The following is a 20,509-nucleotide window of genomic DNA, read 5'->3' on the forward strand; positions in this document are numbered from 1 at the left end:
CCTGGGAAATATAGAATCTTGAGGAGAGCTCAAGAAGATATGGTTATGGTACCAACTCCCGGATGGAAGGCAGAGCAACCTATTTGCTTTGGGACTCTCTCCCCTGAGAAAAAACAACCTTCTCCATCATTGGGGGATCCCTTCGGAGAAGTTCCAAAACAAACACCATGTCCAAGTGTAAATCAACTCGAGGGGGCACCAGAACCACTGCTTCCACTAGATGCTATGGCATGGTTGGATGAATTCATGGACCAGACTGGAAGCAAAAAGAGGAACGGCCAGAGCCTAACAACTTTCATATAAACATGGCATATGTGCTATCTGCTATGTTTGTTGCCCAACCTGATCAGCCCGCCGCCATGGAAGGAGATTATGTCACAACTGAACCAATGATGGCTCATGTTAATATGGAGGTAGCGGAAGAAAAAGCATCGGGAAAAACTGCATCATCTGAAACATCCAAAGAAGGTCCTGTAAGGATCTATACAGACAAAATGGTGTTCAGTCGCCCGAATATTTCACTTGCCAATCATCTGAAACCCATATATGTGACAGCTCATTTGGAGGGGGTGCCCTTCAGAAGGATGTTGATTGATGAAGGGGCAGCTGTTAATGTATTACCAGCAAAGGAGATGAAGAAGTTGGGGAGAGGCACAGAAGATCTTATTTCTACAGACCTCACAGTTTCTAATTTTTCGGGCGCTATCACCAAGACTCTTGGAATATTGCCTTTGGAAGTAGATCTGGGGTCTAAACAGATCATGCTGGCGTTTTTTGTAGTGGACTGCACCTTCACTTATGAAGCCTTACTTGGAAGGGATTAGATCCACCAAAGTCTTGTTGTGCCCTCCACCCTACATCAACAAGTGGCTGTGTATCATGAAGTAAGCGCAAAAGAGCCAGGCTTTTGGGAGATGGTAGAGGCCGAATCACGGCTATTTCTTCCCACAACCAATATAGCGGAAGCAAGTTTCTACAATCCCAACGTAGGAATCTTGAAGTGTTTGGGAGCAGATGAGAACGACTGCCCTACCAAGGTGACGGCCCAAAAGCTTCTAGAACAAGGAATGCTCCTTACTAGAGAATAGTGGGATAGACCTTTTATTATCCCAACACCCCTACATCATCAATGATAGAACAAAAAAGGAAAGATCAGGTAATGGCAGTCAGATCCCTGATTAAAAGACTATTGGTGTATGGGAAAGAAAGAAGACAAGAAAAAGAGTTCTTAGACAGAAAAGAGCATGAATGGCAGGTGGAAGTTTCAACCAGCCAGGATGAAAGCAGTGAGGAATATTGTCAAAAAGAATTGGAAAGGGCCATTCAAATGGCCGAATGTATATATGACCTGGATAAACCAGACGACTTGCCCGAGAGCCAGGAGCTAGTTGAATTTTTGTGTGCAGAACCTGATAAGCCACCACCGGAGGTCCAAGATCCTTTGGAAGTTATTGAGCTAGGAACAAAGGAGGACCCAAGACCAATACAAATCAATGGTTTATTGGAGAAAGAAGATCGGGCACAAATTATCTGTCTCTTGCAAGAATTCAGAGATTGTTTTGCTTGGCATTACACTGAGATGCCGGGTTTAGATGCAACCTTGGTGGAACATAGAATGCCCATCAAGGAAGGATATAAGCCGGTTATGCAAGCACCATGAAGGATGTCGAAGGAGATAGAAGAGAAGGTCAAAGAAGAGATTGAAAGGCTCGTAAAAGCCGGATTTATCAGGCCAGCCAAATATGTGGAGTGGTTAGCCAACACTGTACCCGTTTTAAAAGCTGTAACAAAAGCAGTACGATGTTGTGTTGATTATAGAAATATTAATGGCGCTACACCTAAAGACGAATATCCTATGCTTATGGCAGATCTTTCCATAGATGCGGTAGCAAAAAACAAAGTCTTATCTTTTATGGATGGAAATGCCGGGTATAATCAGATAAAGATGACTCCGGAAGATATACATAAAACAGCTTTTAGGTGCCCTGGGCATGTGGGGGCATATGAATATCTGGTCATGCCCTTCGGGCTCAAGAATGTTGGTGCAACCTACCAAAGGGCGATGAATACCATCTTTCATGATCTGATTGGCCATAACATGGAGGTGTATATTGATGACATTGTGGTGAAATCTGTTGATGCACAAAATCAGCGAGGACTTTAGTACAACAGAAAGTGTCAGGTTTGTGACCTTCGCTTGGTTGCTTCGATCACTAGTGAAGATAAGTACGTAAATGAATAGGGACATGGAAGCAAACACAAGATGTACGTGGTTCACCCAGATCGGCTACGTCCACGGGGTAGAGGAGTTCTCATTAATTGTGAAGAGTTTACACAAATACATAGATTCAAGCTCTCATTTTGTGAGTTCTAGTGAATAGTTTAGTACAAAATGACATTAGAGATTATTGTGGGAGAATGATCTCTATTTATAGAAGAGAGTTTCTAGTTTTGTTCTAACATTGACACGTGTCGTGTTGTGATTGGCTTCTAATGTTGACACGTGTCGCGCTGTGATTGGCTTCTGATGTCGACACATGTCGCATTGTGATTGGCATCCTGGTTGAAGGGAAGCTCTTTTGGGTCATTGACGGTATAACGTTGATCGGTGCTCAGTAGTTTCGGGATTGGTCAAGTATGGTACAAACAAAATCCAAGACGGAAAAGCAGCATCTGATAGACCTCAGGCATGCCTTAACAAGAATGAGGGTCCACAAATTGAAAATGAATCCAAAGAAGTGTGCGTTTGGAGTAAGAACGGGCAATTTCTTGGGATTCCTAGTTCATCAACGAGGGGTAGAAGTGGACAAGAATAAAGCTCGGGCAATAATGGAGTCACTTTCACCCACTAACAAAGTGCAACTTCAGAGGCTGCTGGGAAAAATTAATTTCTTAAGAAGATTCATTGCCAACCTAGCGGGCAAGATCCAGCCACTGACTCCTTTATTAAGACTGAAGGATAAGGAGAATTTTGAGTGGGGACCACCACACCAAGAGGCTTTCGATAGTATCAAAGCTTATTTGACTTCTCCACCGGTATTGGTACCACCTCAGAGGGGAAAACCCTTAAAACTATATATCTCCGCTTCAGATAAATCAATTAGGAGTTTGCTGGCTCAGAACAACGAAGGCGGGAAAGAGCAGGCAGTGTACTCCCTCAGTAGAATTCTGACCGAGGTAGAAACAAGATATTCCCCAGTAGAGAGATTGTGCCTAGCTCTGTATTTTACTGCCAATAAGCTGAGGCATTACATGTTACCTTGTCACGTGCACATCATCGCCAAGACAGATGTGATAAAGTACATGTTGTCAAAACCAATGTTAACAGGGAGGATCAGGAAATGGATTCTAGCATTATCAGAGTTCAGCTTCCAGTATGTTCCCCAAAGGGCAGTAAAAGGCCAAGCAATTGCTGACTTCTTGGCAGAGCATCAAGAATCTCGAGATGAGATAATCAATATACCAGGAACCCTGGAAGTTATTAATGTTTGGATCCCGCCAGGCAAAGGGATATCGGGCAAGGAGGAGTGGATCCAGCAGGAGATAAGAAGAGTGGCTGGTTTGTGGTTTACTCATTGGAAGTTGTATTTTGATGGTTCTTATACTCAGAAGGCTTCAGGAACTAGGATTGTGATTATCAACCCTCAGGGAATTTATCATTATTACTTATTTCTCTTAGACTATCAAGGGAATACCAACAATCGGGCAGAGTACGAGGCCTTAATAATTGGTTTGGAAATCTTGATGGAGCTGGGGGCAATGGAAGTTGAGGTGTTTGGTGATTCAGAATTGGTGATAAACCAGCTAAAAGGGGAGTTCAAGTGCAGACATATCGCCATGGCCGGATATTATTTGGCAGTCACGTAGTTGCTGAGATATTGGGATTCTGAGATATCGGTGAGTCATGTTCCCCGGGGAACCAACTTAGCAGCCAATGAGATGGCGCAATTGGCCTCAGGTATATCAGTACAGGAGAGAAGATATGGGTTGGATGTCGAGATTCAAAGGAGAAATCTTCCTTCTATCCTGGAAAGAGGATTCAACCAGGATGTAATGGTTCAGGAAACCAAGGTAGAAGATTGGAGATCGCCCATCATCCATCATTTGAAGGATCCCTCTTCACCTACCAGCAAGAAGAACCGACAGCAAGCAACTAAGTATGTCTTGTGGGCGAAAGACCTGCTAAGGAAGATTCCAGACGGGTTATTATTGAAATGCTTAGGCCAAGAGGAATCCATGAGAATGATGGCCGAAGTACATGAAGGAGTATGTGGAGCACATCAGGGCGGAACAAAGATGATGTGGCTGCTCAGAAGGTATGGATATTTCTGGCCCGACATGGAAAAAGATTGCAAGTTCTATGCCCGAGGGTGTGAATAATGTCAAAGGCATGGTCCTCTCCAACATGTACCCTATGTACCTTTGAATCCAGTAGTCAAGCCGTGGCCCTTCCGAGGATGGACGATGGACTTCATCGGGCAGATATATCCAGCTTCTAGTAAGTGGCACATTTTCATAATTGTGGCAACAGATTACTTCACCAAATGGGTGGAAACATCAGCAGTAAAGTCCATAACCTCAGCCACAGTCAAGAATTTCATTGAGACCAAGATTCTATACAGATTTGGGGTACCTGAAACTATTGTGACTGATCGAGGGCCATCTTTCATTTCAAAGGAAGTTGAAGAATTTGCAAGTAAATACAAAATAAAAATGGTCCAGTCCAGTCCTTACTACCCACAGTCAAATGGCCAAGCAGAATCCAGTAACAAGATTTTGGTAAACATTATTAAAAAAATGGTGATTGAGAGTCCGGAAAATTGGCATGAAAAGTTGGGAAACACTTTGTGGGCATATAGAACTTCCAAGAGGGCAGGAACAGGGACAACTCCTTATGCTTTAACCTTCGGGCAAGATGCAGTACTTCCCATGGAGATCAACGTAAGTTCTGTCAGAATTCAAAATCAGTTTGGGTTACACAGCGAGGAATATATCGAAGCCATGTGTCAAGGAATTGAAGACTTAGATATAGCCCGAATTGAAGCCTTGAATCAGATTCAAGAAGGAAAGAAGGCTGTTGCCCGAGCTTATAACAAGAAGGTGAAGATGAAATCTTTTAAAGAGGGAGATTTAGTATGGAAGACAATCCTCCCTCTAGGAGCTCAGCTTAGGGGCTTTGGAAAGTGGAGCCCGACATGGGAAGGTCTTTTCACTGTTAGTCAAGTGTTGAGCAAAGGGGGATACTACTTGGCAGACCTTGAAGGGAATGAGCAGAAACATCCCATTAATGTTAAATTCTTGAAAAAGTATTGTCCTACATTATGGGATGTTAGAGATTGTTACATTGAAGAGGATGCAAGGTAGAGCAGATATCAGAATATCAAGGTGCAGGGTATGATCACCAACCATTCAAGAAGACAGAAAAACAAAAAGTTGCTAAAAACAAATGTTTATTTCATTTCGACAAATTTGTGATATTTACAAAAAGATCTAAAAATCGAAGTACTACATTCGATTCCTTCTGGATACAATGTTATTTTCAACTGGTTTTCTGATGTCTCCTTGGATAGGACCTGATCAGGTGATCGGGTTGTGCGGCCAACACGTGCCTGGTATGAGATCCTCAGGCAGAATTACCACCACGTGTGATGGTGAAGCCTGATTTATCACGACGGCAAGCAGGAAGGCAAGCCATCATGAGGAAACCGTCTGACCAAGGGTGTTGGAGATAGCAGGGTGATCGACCAAAGGTGTTGGGGATAGTAGTTGTCTAGTGATGACTCTTTTTCTCACGAAAAGGGAGTTTTAAGAAACCCCACTTAAACTCTGAAGAACTCATTTCACAGTTTTGGGAGAAAAACTTAAATCGGATAAAAGATAAGATTGAGGATGATTTGTGGGGAGAACCAGAATTTATAGGAATGCCAGAAGGTAGTTCAAGGGTCGTGGGAAGATCAAGAGACTCCGGGTGACGTCAATCTCAATCAAAAGATACAAATTCCGAGAGCAAGGGTGCAGACGCATGCAGCTATTCAATTAATATTGGCGCCTGAAATTCCAGGCTAAATATCAATTGAATGGGGCAATGTTTGGATCAAAACTTAAACTTTGGGCTTGGGGGAAGTTGGCCCAAAGAGCAGCCTAAAGGGGAAAGGTACTCGGAGGCCCAGTCAGAACCCAGCCGAAGTCTAGAAGATAGGAGAAACCCGTTTCTGACTAGGTGCAGACCATGCAGACCATTTGCTTACCTACCCAAAGGCCAAGTGGTATAGACCAGCCAGCTATACAGCCCAAAAAGTACTTTTACATGGCAGTACAAGTAAAATAGTTGATGATTCACTACCCTTCAAATTGCATTCGGGCAAGATTGTTGCTACAGGATGCCAAGCCAAGGTGTCTATAAAATGAGCAGGAGAGGTCAGAATCAAGGACACTCAAACAAACAAATACAAGCACAAACTCTGCTCAAAGCCAGATTTGCCTTCAAAACGAAGTTGTAGTCAGCCCAAGCCTTCATCCTTTTCGGGATAAACCTTTTGTAATAGCTCTGTGATGTGGTAAATTACTTGACACACAAATTAAATCCTCTTGTTGATAGTTGTAGTATAGATGTAAGTAGGGTATCGTTCTAGGCCGGGGATTAGGAGGGATTGCTAATCTATTCTAAATTAATTTAAAAATATTAAACAAGACTCAAGGACACAAAACTAGGCTAAAAACTCTAATAACTCGAAACACACTTAGAATGACTCAAAATAATGAAAACAATCAAATTAGACACTAGGAACTGAAATGGACGGAAATTGAATTAAAAGACTAACAACAATGAAAACTAATTAAATAATATAATTTAATAATGGGTGGGTGTTTGGTTTTGACGAGAACTAAATTAAACGTAAATAAATTACAGAATTGACAAAAACATAAAAGTAAGGTAAAATGATAAATGACAGACTAGCTAGAGGGTTCTTCTCCACACATGACACATATGCAACCTAAATTGATTTTCAGTTGTTCTTTCAATAAATTGTAAATCTCAACGCCCCAAATTAACCGTGAATTGCACTAATTAACCCTCAGTTTTTCCACAAGTTATTGGGTTGGATGATTGCATACGACAACCCAAAACATTCCCTACAAGTTCCCTACATGAATTGCATAATAGAGATACAAGCAAGAATCATTAAGTTCTATGAAAAACATAAGCATTGACGAGGCACTCGTTACTATGATTTGCATGAAACTTATGCCAAAAATTCACTTAACACGATTGTGGATAACAACCTTCACTACTTGTGAATATAAGTTCATAACGATTAGGTGAAATTCACTTATATTCTAGCATCAAATTCATGCATGTAAATTAAGTATGCATCCTTAATCGACATACAAAAATAAGTTATCTATCAAGCAGTTAAGCAAATTAAATCACAACTGAAGGTAATCAATTCATATTACAAATATATTCATGGCTTTGAATTAACCTCTAGCCAAAATAAGTTTAATTACACATTATTAAAACACAAATAAACCAAAAGTAAAATATAAGTGGGAAAGATTTAACCGAGAGAGAAGAGGCTTGCAGCTTCTGTTTCTGTCCACGTGCGCCTGCCTTCTCAGCTTCTTTCTGCTCGGTTTCCTCTCGAACACAAGCTGCCACGCAGCAGCAATTGCCGAGCTGCAAGGTCCTTCTATTTTCAAGGCTGCACAGCAGCCAAGTCCACGTGCTCTCCCTTGTTTCACGCTGCCCAAGCAGCGTTTTTCAGTCTTTTCTCGTGCACAAGCTGCAAGGCAGCAGTGCCCTCTCAATTGCTGCAAGGGCAGCAGTTTTGCTCGGTTTGTGCTCTCTCTCGCTGCCCAAAGGCAGATTGTTTATTTCCTGCGCAAGACAGTCCCCCGAGGCTCTCGGCCTTTCCCTTGCTGCCAAGGCAGCGATTCCTTTCGTTCCCCCCCGAGCCTCAGCTGCAAAGGCAGCTTATATTTCTCCACGTGCTGCTTCTTCAAATGCTGCCAAGCTCTTCTTATTTTCTGTGCTCACCAACCACACTGCACTCAAGAGTTTTGTTTAATCCTCTTTTCTTACACTAGCTGCAAGTGCAGCTTTCATTTCTTTTGTTTATTAGCTGCACACACACCTACCGCACTTCACAAATGCCATTCACCAACTCCCTCTATATATAGATATATATGTGATATATATATATATATATATTATTTATATATCTATATCTATTTATATGTATATATATTATATATATATATATATTTTATGCTCTCCATTATTTTTCTAGTGGTCCACCCGTGTTCCACTATTTTCTGTTTATTATTTAAAACTCATTTGTGCTATTTTTATTTTCTTTGCATAACAAATCCTATAAACACAAAAATAGCGTAAATAGCTCAAAAATATAAGGAACTAACTAAGAAAAGACGAGTGAATTTGAAGTAAAAATATATATAAATATGATCCGATCACTCTGCTACCCTGCTCAACTCTTGCTGTAGTATCGATTCCTCCTGTAAACTCACCTCCCTACCCTTTTTCTAAGCTTTCAAACCTCTTGCAAGACGATCAGCCTTGCCCAACAAGGTTAAACCTTGCCCGACCCTCTTTGTTTTTGTCTGTGCATTCATTAGCCTAGCAATATGTTGTATACTACAAGTTATATCCAAGTTATTTCTAGTAATATGGCTATCAAAAGATTCTCTCAGTGCTTAGATCCGATTTGAATATGTCTCCACAGTTCAAGTCAGATCTAAGTTCTAAGCCCTTGGGCATATAAGATTTGATCACCCTAAAAGTCCTTGGCCTCAAGGCATAAAAAAGAACCTGATGTGGACTTAACCCATCCACTACAAGCTTTGATAACAAGAAGTCCGAAGTTACTTGGGGCACAAGTAATTGACCTGTCACTTAGTTTTATTGCTGTGATATTATGATTACCATATAACGTTCGGGGACGGGATGAATTCTGATGGGAAGCCTCAAGGCCTACACCTAAGGCCCTACAAAGGCACCTATTTGGATTCATCCTGTTTCTCGGGCAAGAACATTGAGAATGGAAGGGGTTCTAATGGGAAGCCTCAAGGCCTATTCAATGCCCCGCAAAGGCACCTATTTGGATCCATTCTGCTCTTTAAGTTCAGGTAATCAGAAGTATGATGGTTATAAGATCTACATAACCAAGAAAAGGAACCTTATATGTTCAAATACTAAGTTAGTTATTTATGGGAAGCCTCAAGGCCTATACCTAAGGCCCCACAAAGGCACCTGTCAATAACTAACATAGTCTTTCGAATATATAATTAAACTCAAACATCCGTTCTCTGAAGATGGCAGTGGCACGCCTGAACACTTATAAGTTAATCTTGATTGTGAGCCTCAAGGCCTACACCTAAGGCCTCACGAAGGCACATTTCAAAGTTAACTCTATCATTCTTTTTCAGCCTTGCCCGACAAGCCTTGTCCGACAAGCCCGCCAGTAAAGCAGGAGCCCGACAGAAAAGCATCAACCGGCGCCAAACCTCTCGGGGAGCTGTGTGCTCGTCGGACAGGAAGCATTCCCCACTGGAAATTTCCACAACGAACAATAGTACAATCAATTTGTTGGAAAGCGAAAGAACATTGATACCTAGCGGCTGGCAAGTTTTCTTTCTCTGTAGACCACGAGTCTTGGTCAAGTTTTCCTGAGTCCTCTACTTGGTTGCTAAGCAAAATATCAACTAAAGGTGTCCAGGTGTCTGTGCCATTTTCCCCTAAAAAGGAAGAAAAAGAAAAAGCACATATATCATAAAGTAAATGAAAACATTGATACCCAGTGGCTGTCAAGTTTTCTCTCTCTCTCTCTGTAGCCTGTACACTATTAGTCTTGGTCAAGTTACTTGCTAAGCAAAATATTTCATTACAAACTTTAAATAAAAAGGAGAGCCACGCTAATTGAAGCCATTGGCTTCATCAATATTCCTTAAACTCGAGTCATTGCGACTATCATCCGAAGATCGATCAATTTGTACGTAATGAATCGTCAGGAGGAGAGCAATAAGTTGAACAATTATGGAGTTGCAGCAGGTCGAGGCTTAATCAATGTCGTATTCTCTTGGTCACCTAAGGATGTTCTCAATGCAAAGCTTTACGAAAATCAGGTTAATTTGTACTGTGTCCACTGTCCTGTGCTTACTAACTTCTTTCTTATTCGATCATGTACTTGTCGCTCGTATTGTAAAATTACAACGACAATTTTCCTTTCATTTCAACTTACAGGTGACAAAGATTCCTGAGACATTTTCTACCACGACGAGTTACATGAAATCTTTCATCCCTTCACTTGTTGAGGAAACACATGCTGATCTACTATCAAGCATGACGAATCTATCGAAGGCACCTACTTGCGAACTTCGGACTGTTACGGCTTCTGAGAATCATAGACCTCCTAAGGACTTGTTTTATGATGTTACTTGTGTAGGAACGTATGTGCCACAGGTTGGAGATCTCATTGCCTTGACTGACATTAAACCAAAATGCGTTGATCATTTGTACAGGTCCAGAAATTCGTATCTCATTGCGTATGTTCATCAAATTAGAGACAATAATCTCTCAGTACTCTCGTCCAAGCATATCGATACAAGAGGATACACGCATGCTGCGGGCAAGAGAGAAACAATGTTTGCTGTCTATTTGATGAACATGACAACAAATATTCGTGTATGGAAAGCCTTGAATTCAGATGACGCAAACACAAATCTAATTAAGACTGTGTTGCAACTGCAACCCAGTTCATCACATGTATTAATCTTCTGTCATTCCTTCGACACCATGTACATTAAACCTACTTATCCATTTTAGATTGTTACTAATTCTTTTATGTTTGTGTCTTACAGGGTGGGAGTTCATGTACAATTTGCTTTTCAAAAGAAAAGTGCTTCGATTCCCTTTCGAATAAATGGCCAGAAATGTTGTGTGATCTAAATGAATCCCAAAAAGCTGCAGTTTTAAACTCTATCAGTTTGAGTAGATGCAAACACCAAAATTCCATCAATCTAATTTGGGGTCCTCCTGGGACTGGGAAAACGAAGACAGTCGGCATCTCACTCTTTGCCCTCTATAAGTTCAAGTGCAGAACACTAACATGTGCCCCAACCAATGTCGCTGTGTTAGAAGTTACAGATCGACTCGTGAGGTTGGTTAACCAGTCTCTTGAGTATGATAAGTACGGGCTTGGGGACATAATTCTATTTGGGAATGGTGAGCGAATGAAGATTGGTAGTTATAATGATCTTTTTGAGGTATTTCTTGATAGGCGTATTAGTATTCTGACCAAGTGTTTTTCCCCGTTGAGTGGATGGAATCATTGGTTAGAATTGATGATAAGTTTGCTTGAGAATCCAGAGGAGCAGTACTCATTGTACATAAGGGAAAAACAGAAGCATGACGAGCAACATAAAGAAAGTGAAAACAGCAACTCATCAAGCGATGATGAGAACAACTTTCTGACATTTGAGAAGTCTGTGAAGGAAAAACACATTAAGGATGACAAGCAAGATGAAGAGAGTGAAAATAGCAGCTCATCAAGTGATGATAAGAATGTTATTCTGGCGTTCGAGGAGTTTGTGAATAACCGTCTTGATTTCATTGGTCAGCATTTGACAGTTTGTATGGTAAATTTGTACACTCACTTGCCAACAGCTTGCATTTCACTTGAGGTGGTGAAAGACATGATCAGAGTTGCAGGGTTGCTTAAGTCGATTAAATCTATATTTAGGTGGGCTGGCGTTACTAACAAGCAGTTAAAATTACTTCAAGAAGATTGCACTCGCACTCTCAAGTCACTTCGTGCGTTTGCAGTTCCGAGTTTGAATGATGCACAAACAATAAGAAATTTGTGCCTGGCGAAGGCTTGCCTAATATTTTGCACCGCATCAAGCTCTGCCAGACTGCATACAGATGGAATGGTGCCCCTGGAATTGTTAGTCATTGATGAAGCTGCTCAGCTTAAAGAATGTGAGTCAACAATTCCATTACAATTACCAGGTCTTCGGCATGCTATTCTCATAGGAGATGAGAGGCAACTCCCTGCAGTGGTTAAAAGCCAGGTTTCAGTTTTATCCTTTTTACATGCTCTTTGGTATTCATATTATTAATTAGAAGCTTATATATATATATATATATATATATATATAATTTGTCTTAACAACTGAATATATTTGATCATCGAACTGCTAGATCTCCGAGAAGGCTGGATTTGGAAGAAGTTTGTTTGAAAGACTTGTGCAGTTGGGACACAAGAAGCACCTTCTCAATGTCCAGTATAGGATGCATCCTTCAATCAGCTTGTTTCCGAAAATGGAGTTTTACGACAATCAGATATTAGATGGTCCAAATGTCAGTGAAGTGAGCTACAACAAGTGCTTCCTTGATGGAAAAATGTACGGATCCTACTCATTTATAAACATAGCAAATGGGAAAGAAGAATTTGATGGCGGGCGTAGTCCGAAAAACGTGGCTGAGGTTGCTGTGGTTTATGAGATAGTTTCTAGGCTTTACAAAGGTTACTATTGTTGTAAGCTAGTTGATTATGTTCTTAATTTTTCTTAGAATATATATGCTGCTCGAAACATTGTTAGAGTATACCATTTAGTTTTCTTAATTTTTTCTTGTTTTTGACAGAATTCACTCGCACAAAAAAGAAGGTTAGTGTTGGGGTAATATCACCTTACACGGCTCAAGTTAATGCAATTCAAGAGAGAGTCAAAGAGTATAGTGAAGTTTCGGCTGGCTCAGACTTCTCCATGAGCGTGCGATCTGTTGATGGATTCCAAGGTGGTGAAGAGGATTTGATAATTATATCCACTGTCAGATGTAATGGAAAGGGCTCTGTGGGATTCCTCTCCAATCGTCAACGAGCAAATGTGGTTCTAACACGCGCAAGGTACTTCTTTGACGAAGTGCAGCTCAGGTGTAGTACTGTCTGAGTATTTGGTGGTTTTAAAAGTTAATTACTCGTTCTTGTGTCTGTGTAGGCATTGTCTTTGGATACTGGGGCACGAATTGACCTTGATTAACAGTAACTCAGTTTGGAAGAAGCTAATTCTTGACGCGAAGAAACGAGAATGTTTTTTTAATGCTGATGAGGATGAGAAGTTGGCTCAGGCTATTGCCGCAGCCCAATCGAGTTGCGATGAAGATGATCCAATGGAGCTCCTTGCAAGACCACTTTCTTCACTCAGGCTGACTGATCGGACAGCTGAAACATCAACTCCAACTTACAGGTGTGTGCGCCATTTACTTCACAAATTCTATATTTGTAGCATGACCGATTATTATACGTAATTAATGATAAACACAACCCTCTAATTTGATTTCATTGATTGTTGTAATTTAAGTAGTAATTATTATTTGTCTTTAATTTGTACCAGAAACAATTTTCGGCGCGGAGCTAGGTCCAGCAGAGTGATAAGGTGGTGACTAAAGAGGTATATTAATAATTCCTAGTTTTCATGTACAAACATTAGATTGAAGTGCATTTCCTTTTAAGCCATCTTACTTTCCTGAAAGTACTTTGGTGTATGACAATTGACAAACAATTGAACCTTATGAACAGTTTAGAGCAGCTGCAGCAAGTATTGTGCGTGGCTCCAGGACGGAAGTTGTAGCCATTACACATCGTATGATTTGGGAAGATCTTTGTCATTGCCGGATGTAAAATAGTAGAATTTTATTGTATCTTTCGTAGCTTGATTTTGCAATTCAACGAACGAAACAGTTATTATCGAAGTATATGATCCGGATTTTATTATATTACTCAGTGGCATCTGTTGGGTTGCATTGTTCACTCCTCCAGCCCTTAAGTTAAAATGTAGGGTGAAATTCATAGACATCGAAATTTTGGTGATATGAATGTTTACCAACGTGTTAAAGTTCCAACGTGCTAGGGTATAACATGGTATACGCCACTTGTCATACAAGCGTGTGACCCAACGAAATTAGACGGAACATCTCATATTGAAAAGGGGTGCATGAAGGGTATCGGAAGAAATACCCTTGGAGGATTAAAAAGTTTTTTTCTCATTTTTGGGCTATGACAAGGCAAGCACACTTCAATCCATTACGGATCAAAACAAGTTTTTCTCATTTGAGCAATGACAAAGCAAGCACACTTCAAGTTTAAAATTGTATTAAGTGGGAAAATTAGGTCATAAGTTAGGCCACTTCAAGTTTAAAATTGTATGAAGTGGGAAAATTAGGCCACAAATGGCTGGGAAGAAAAAAAAATTGTGGTGGTGATTCATTTTCAAAGCCTATAAATAGGCTTCTCCATCAAGGTATCAAACATCCCAAAATCACACATTCAAAGCAAGGCAACCAAAAAGAAGCAAACGCATTATTTGGCTACTCTAGTTTCCTTGCTAAGAGCCAAAACCTTGTGGCCCTCGTTTATCCAAGATCAAGTCATCGTGACCCTTGGATCAACAACCTCTACATCATAAGAACCACCAGACACCCTTACATGTGCCGGTTCCTCCATTGTCACATCCTAGACTAGCTCCGCTATAGCACGATATTTTTCGTTTTGGGCCCCAACCATGCCCTCACAGTTTTGTTTCTGGGAACTCAAACGAGAACTTCCCAGTGGGTCACCCATCCTAGGATTGCTCTCGCCCAAACTTGCTTAACTTACTCGAAGCCAATAAGTTTCCAAAATGCCTTATGCTATATGTAGGTGGGCATGTACATATAAGGCATATCACCCCATCTTCGTTGGTCGATGTGGGATGTTACAATCCACCACCCTTAGGGGCCCGACGTCCTCGTCGGCACACTTGCACCACACGGTAGAGTGGCTCTCATACCGTTCTGTCATATCCCAAACCAGCTCCACCGTAGCACGATATTGTCCGTTTTAGGCCCTTATCACGCCTTCACATGTTTGTTTCTGGGAACTCAGACGAGAACTTCCCAGTGGGTCACCCATCTTAGGATTGCTCTCGTCCGAACTTGCCCGAAACCAATGAGTTCCCAAAATGCCTCGTGCTATATGGAGGTGGGCATGTACATATAAGACACATCACCCCCTCTTCGTTGGTCGATGTGGGATGTTACATCCATTGCCAAGAGCCAAAACCTTACGGCCCTCGTTCGTCCAAGATCAAGTCATCGTGACCCTTGGATCAACAACATTACACATCTACAAGCCTCCGAGATCGAATCAGATGATCAAGTTGTAAAGAGATTGTAGCCCTACAAATTTATTTGCAAAAACATATTCTTTGTACACGTGTTCTTGTTGGGTGCACCAAAGCATGCTGCTATGGCAAGCACGAGGATGCCTCAGAACGGCGAGCAAGGTTTGTTCACGTTAAAGGTTCATGAGAGTGCTCATTGTCACCAGTTTTAGACACATACTCAAGCGTTAGAGCCTACTGCAAATCACCAACCAACAACTGCTGCACGGATGAATGAGACTTCACCAACATCCTCGATGTCTAAAAGAGAGTCACATTATTTGGTTGCGCAAGTCATGACCCTTGTCGCTACCTCAATTGAAGAATAGATGGCTTAGATGATTGAGGTGATTGCAAGGATGACCAGAACTCTCAAATTAAAAGACTTGCAGATTGCTACACTCATGGACAAGTTGGGGGTGTAGCACTCTAAGTCATTGACTACACTCAGCATGATGAAGCTTACAAATACAAAGCAATGGAAGGATGAACCAGTCCTTGACTACATCAACTGATGGCGCACTCTAAGTCTCGACTGCAAATACAGACTCTCGGAAATCTCCTCGATCAAGATGCGTGTACATGGCATGCATTAGGAATTACATTACATTCTTTAAGGCATTAAGCCCCGAACCCTTGAAGAGTTGGCTACCCACTCCCATGACATGGAGTTGAGCATCGCCAACCATGGAAAGAAAGAGTTGATCGCCGACTACAAGAAGAACAAAGTTTTTTGGGCCAAAGGTGGAGAAGGCTACAAGGAAACCCATCAATTTAGAGCCCATCAAAATCTTTACACAAGACACAGCTCCTGTCAATATTTCCTCAAAAGATAAAAAGAAGGAAGAAAAATGGAATAAACATTTTCGTGACCAAGAGAGACATAAGCGCACCTTGAAGGGGCTCAAAGAAAAGACCTACCCATTCCCTGACACTGAAGTGGTTGCCATGCTGGAAGATTTGCTCGACAAAAAGGTGATTGAGCTACCTGAGTGTAAATGACCAGAAGAAATGAACCAGGTGAATAATCCAAAATACTGCAAGTACCATCGCATCGTTGCTCATCCAATAGGCAAGTGCTTTGTGCTAAAGAAGTTGATCATGAAACTTGCTCATGCTAGACCTTGAGGATGCCGCAACGACAAACATGACGAACATTGTGTTTGGATCCTTTGATCTGATGCCTGTTTGTGTATTGCCAATCAAGTCTCGGCCACAATCGTCAAAGGGGAAACATGAAGTGCTTCATGTGAGAAAAGCAAGCACCATGAACGAAGCAAGTCGCTTCAGTAACATGGATCTCCCTAATGGTTCGTCAACTAATGACAATGAAGAATGGACATTGGTGACAAGGAGAAAGGCACGTCAACCGCGAACGCAAATTGCTTAAGCAAGAAAGCTAGGGCAAGAAGGAAGTTCTCACTGTCATGATGCGAAGACCCAGCCAAGAGCTACCGTTAGGATGACAAAGCTGACAAGTAGAGAATAGCCAAAGGTTTGGAAGCCGCAAGCTTGAATGGCCCTGTAAGAGTACTCTCCTAAAGGCTTCCTTAAACACAGTCCAATCATAGTCGCTTGTTACATGGTTGAGGAGGAAGAATCTTCAAGTGAAAAAAATTATACCAATAAGCAAGAGGAGGTTTCTCCACAAATAGAATGACTACCTTTGCATTTTGGCATGTAAAAAGCATTACAACTGCCCGAAGAAATACGAAGGGCATTAGCGAAAGCATTAATGGATCTTGACAGTTACTCATCGAAGGCATGCAAAGTTGACGGTTTAGAACTTCGACCTCATAAGTACGCTATGTGCTATGCCACATATGCTACCATCAACTTCACTGATTAAGACCTACTTTTAGGGTCGAAACCACACAATCATCCTTTTTTTGTCTTAGGCTACGCAAGAAAGCAGAAGGTCGGGCGCATGCTTGTTGATAGAGGCTCAGCCATAAACCTCATTCTGAAGTTAACAATGATAAAGATAGGAATCAAAATAGATGAGCTGTCTCGGAGCCGCCTTCTAATCTAAGGTTTTAACCAAGGTGGGCAAATGGCGATGGGCATGATTAGGGTTGAGATGGTGATTGAATAACTAAAGTCGAATACGCTATTTCACATGATCGATGCAATGACTTCTTTCAGCCTACTATTGGGGAGACCTTGGATTCATAAGAATAGAGTCGTATCGTCAACTTTGCATCAATGCTTGAAATTCTACAGATGAGAAGTGAAAACAATACATGGTGATACTAAGCCATTCACCAAAGTAGAGTCGTATTTCGTTGATGCCAAGTTTTACATGGATGAAGACATGATGCCAGAAGCCTTCCCCAAGGAGATCCAATCAACAGGCAAAGCCGTGCCTATGAAGGAAAAGTTGCAGGCAGTGTCATCTCCTAAGAAAAGTGGCGACAAACATTCAAAGCGCTCGACATTAGAGGAGAATGAAGCATCCCTAAAAGGATAGAACATACCATTCATTTGATACATTCCAGTGTCGCGAAGAAAGTATGGGTAATCCCCATTTGAGAAAGAGACAAACAATGAGCATTAAAGAAAACTGGTGAAATGAGATGTAAAGCTCCTGAAGGTAACCACAGTTGTGCCGTTATCAAAGCTAGATAATTCAAATGTTTCAAAGCCATCATTGCAAAGTTTCGTTAGACCGATACAAAACATGACAGAGCGTGGTTTGCTTCCTACCAAGAGGACTGAGGTCGACTTTGACCCTAATGCTTACAAGCTTATAGCAAGGGCCGAGTATGATGATAGGAGCATGTTTATGTGATTTTGTTATCTTATTTCTTTGCATTTATTTAGATAATTTCTATTTATTGTAGTAATTTAAGTTATTTTTGTATTATTTTAGGTCCAATTGGTAAAGATGACAATAAATGGCAAAATGGAGCAATTTAGAGCAGTTTTGGACTTAGATTGGACAGCAGGCTTGGATAGCATATGGGCTGACGTTTTTGGTGTTTAAATGGTGCTAGATATGTGCTAAAATCTGGTGAAATTAAAGTTGAGGCTTGGAAGACAAGGAATTACACAAGAAAGAGGAATCCTAGTTGGAGAGGAACCTTATCTTATCCTATCTTATCCAATCTTACCTTATCTTATCTCCAACTGCAAGGAGAAATCCTTATCATATTTCAACACTTCCTATCTGATTCTAGGAGTCCTAAAATAATTCAAACTACCTAATATTTTTCCTCCTGGGATTCAACTATGCCTTTACCCTGTATATACATTATTGCCGTAAATTAGAGAAGGAAGAAGTGTGCCGTAACCTGCAATCATTCATTGAAGTCGTTGGAGTTTTCTGGGTTCTTTCTAACTTTATTTTAAGTGTCAATGTTTATTTTATATTATTTTTTAGTTATGATGAACATGTGCAACTAAGTTTCTTTTAGCTAGATGTGAATTCAAAGTCATGATAAAATGTTTTATATGAATTGATTACATCTAGTTATTATTTCGTAAAACATGAATGCGATTTACTTATCTACTTTATAGAGAACTTATTCTTGTATGTTTATTAAGGGACACTTAGTTTGTATGCAGGGATTTGATGCTAGAATATAAGGGAATTTCACCTAATCGTTATGAACTTATATTTGCAAGTAGTAAAAGTCACTAGTCATGATTGAGTTATGTAAATTCTTGGCAGGAGTATCATGCTTTTCATTGTTACGAATGTTTCGTCAATGCTTATGATTTTCACATAACTTAATGATCTTCGAGATGTATCTCTATCATGCATTTCATAGTTAGGGAACTTGAGAAGAATAATTTGGTTGCGTCGCTGAGTCCAATTTAATGAACTTAGGAAAATCTTAAAGTTAATTAGTGCTGTTCACAGTTAATTTGTGGCATTGTCATTTATGGTTTATAGGAAGAATAACTGGAAATCGATTTGTATGCATATGTTTCATGTGTGGAGAAGAACCTTTAGCTATCATTTCATCCATATTTTATTCACAACTTAATTTACTTGTTGCCCTTTACTTTTGTTTTAATTAAATTCGTCCAAAATCTCCCCCTCATTGTTTTAATGTTAGTTTAATTTAGTTTTCAGTTTTATAAGTTTAGGTTGCATTGATTAGCATCACTTCTAATCTCCGGAATAGAACGATCCCTACTTACTCGTACTACGATTGCATAATTTATAGGGTTTAATTTTTGTGTTAGTTTCTATCACATCAAATTATGGCGCCATTGTCGGGGATTAGTAAAATTGCTAATCACTCAGTTTTTTGTTTATTTTTCTTTTGATATTTGATTTAGTTTTATTTCTTTGATTTCAGGTACTAGATAAGCAAGACATGGAAATTGCTAATCTTCAAGCTCAAATGGCGAATCTTACTTCTCTTATGCTGCAGTATGTTGAAAGGTCCACAATTCAAAGTGTCCCTACATTTGGTGTGTCCTATAGGCAAGGATATCAAACTAATCAACATCCTCAATTAATTGAGAATGGAGGTTGGGATAAGGTCAATGCTTAGGGTTATTAAGGCTATAATCAATCAAGGAACGACTTGTTTTTCAACACTTACAATCCAGGTTGGTGAGATCATCCAAATTTTATGTGGAGGGAACCTCAACAAGTTCAACAAGAAGGATATTGGCAGCCATCTCAAGAGTTTTATTCAAGACCTATTCAGCCACCACAAATTCCCCCACAACTATTCCAACCAAATTCAAGCATGTGCATGGATCATGTTCAAATTCTTCAAATACTAAATACTTATTGTGCTTCTTTGACTCAGAATCTAGAAAATCAAGCTAAAGAGATGGTCGAATTGAAAAATCAACTTGGATAGATCGCATAATTCATGGGACAAATTTGAGAACAAAACGAACTCTCCAGCTCAACTATTGTCAATTCGATGGAAGAATAATTGGAAATCGATTTGTATGCATATGTTTCATGTGTGGAGAAGAACCTTTAGCTATCATTTCATCCATATTTTATTCACAACTTAATTTACTTGTTGCCCTTTACTTTTGTTTTAATTAAATTCGTCCAAAATCTCCCCCCTCATTGTTTTAATGTTAGTTTAATTTAGTTTTCAGTTTTATAAGTTTAGTTTGCGTTGATTAGCATCTCTTCTAATCCCCTGAATAGAACGATCCCTACTTACTCGTACTACGATTACATAATTTATAGGGTTTAATTTGTGTGTTAGTTTCTACCACATCATATGGCTTCGCTTCCTTTTCTAAGCTCAAAAAGAAAAACTTGGGCATCATCGAAGAAATGAGGTGCGACCTCACTGAAACCTAG

The 20,509-nt window shown here is 40.3% G+C and overlaps 1 protein-coding gene across 2 annotated transcripts; it reads left to right on the top strand.

Annotated features, from left to right (window-relative positions):
• The first annotated feature begins 9,829 nt into the window (after positions 1-9,829).
• Positions 9,830-13,793, top strand: LOC126630986 (uncharacterized). Of its 2 annotated transcripts, XM_050301149.1 has the most exons (8): positions 9,838-10,143; positions 10,262-10,783; positions 10,879-12,090; positions 12,221-12,545; positions 12,665-12,926; positions 13,018-13,266; positions 13,414-13,470; positions 13,599-13,793. In XM_050301149.1, the coding sequence occupies exons 1-7, from the start codon at positions 10,018-10,020 to the stop codon at positions 13,460-13,462; spliced, it is 2,745 nt and encodes a 914-aa protein (XP_050157106.1). In that variant the 5' UTR covers positions 9,838-10,017; the 3' UTR covers positions 13,463-13,470; positions 13,599-13,793. The 2 variants fall into 2 exon arrangements, with proteins under 2 accessions (XP_050157107.1, XP_050157106.1); XM_050301150.1 differs by lacking the exons at positions 13,018-13,266; positions 13,414-13,470; positions 13,599-13,793 and having other exon boundaries at positions 9,830-10,143; positions 12,221-12,557; positions 12,665-12,812.
• The last annotated feature ends 6,716 nt before the right edge of the window (positions 13,794-20,509 follow it).

This window comes from Malus sylvestris, chromosome 8 (assembly GCF_916048215.2).
Source record: "Malus sylvestris chromosome 8, drMalSylv7.2, whole genome shotgun sequence".
Classification (NCBI taxonomy): domain Eukaryota; kingdom Viridiplantae; phylum Streptophyta; class Magnoliopsida; order Rosales; family Rosaceae; genus Malus; species Malus sylvestris.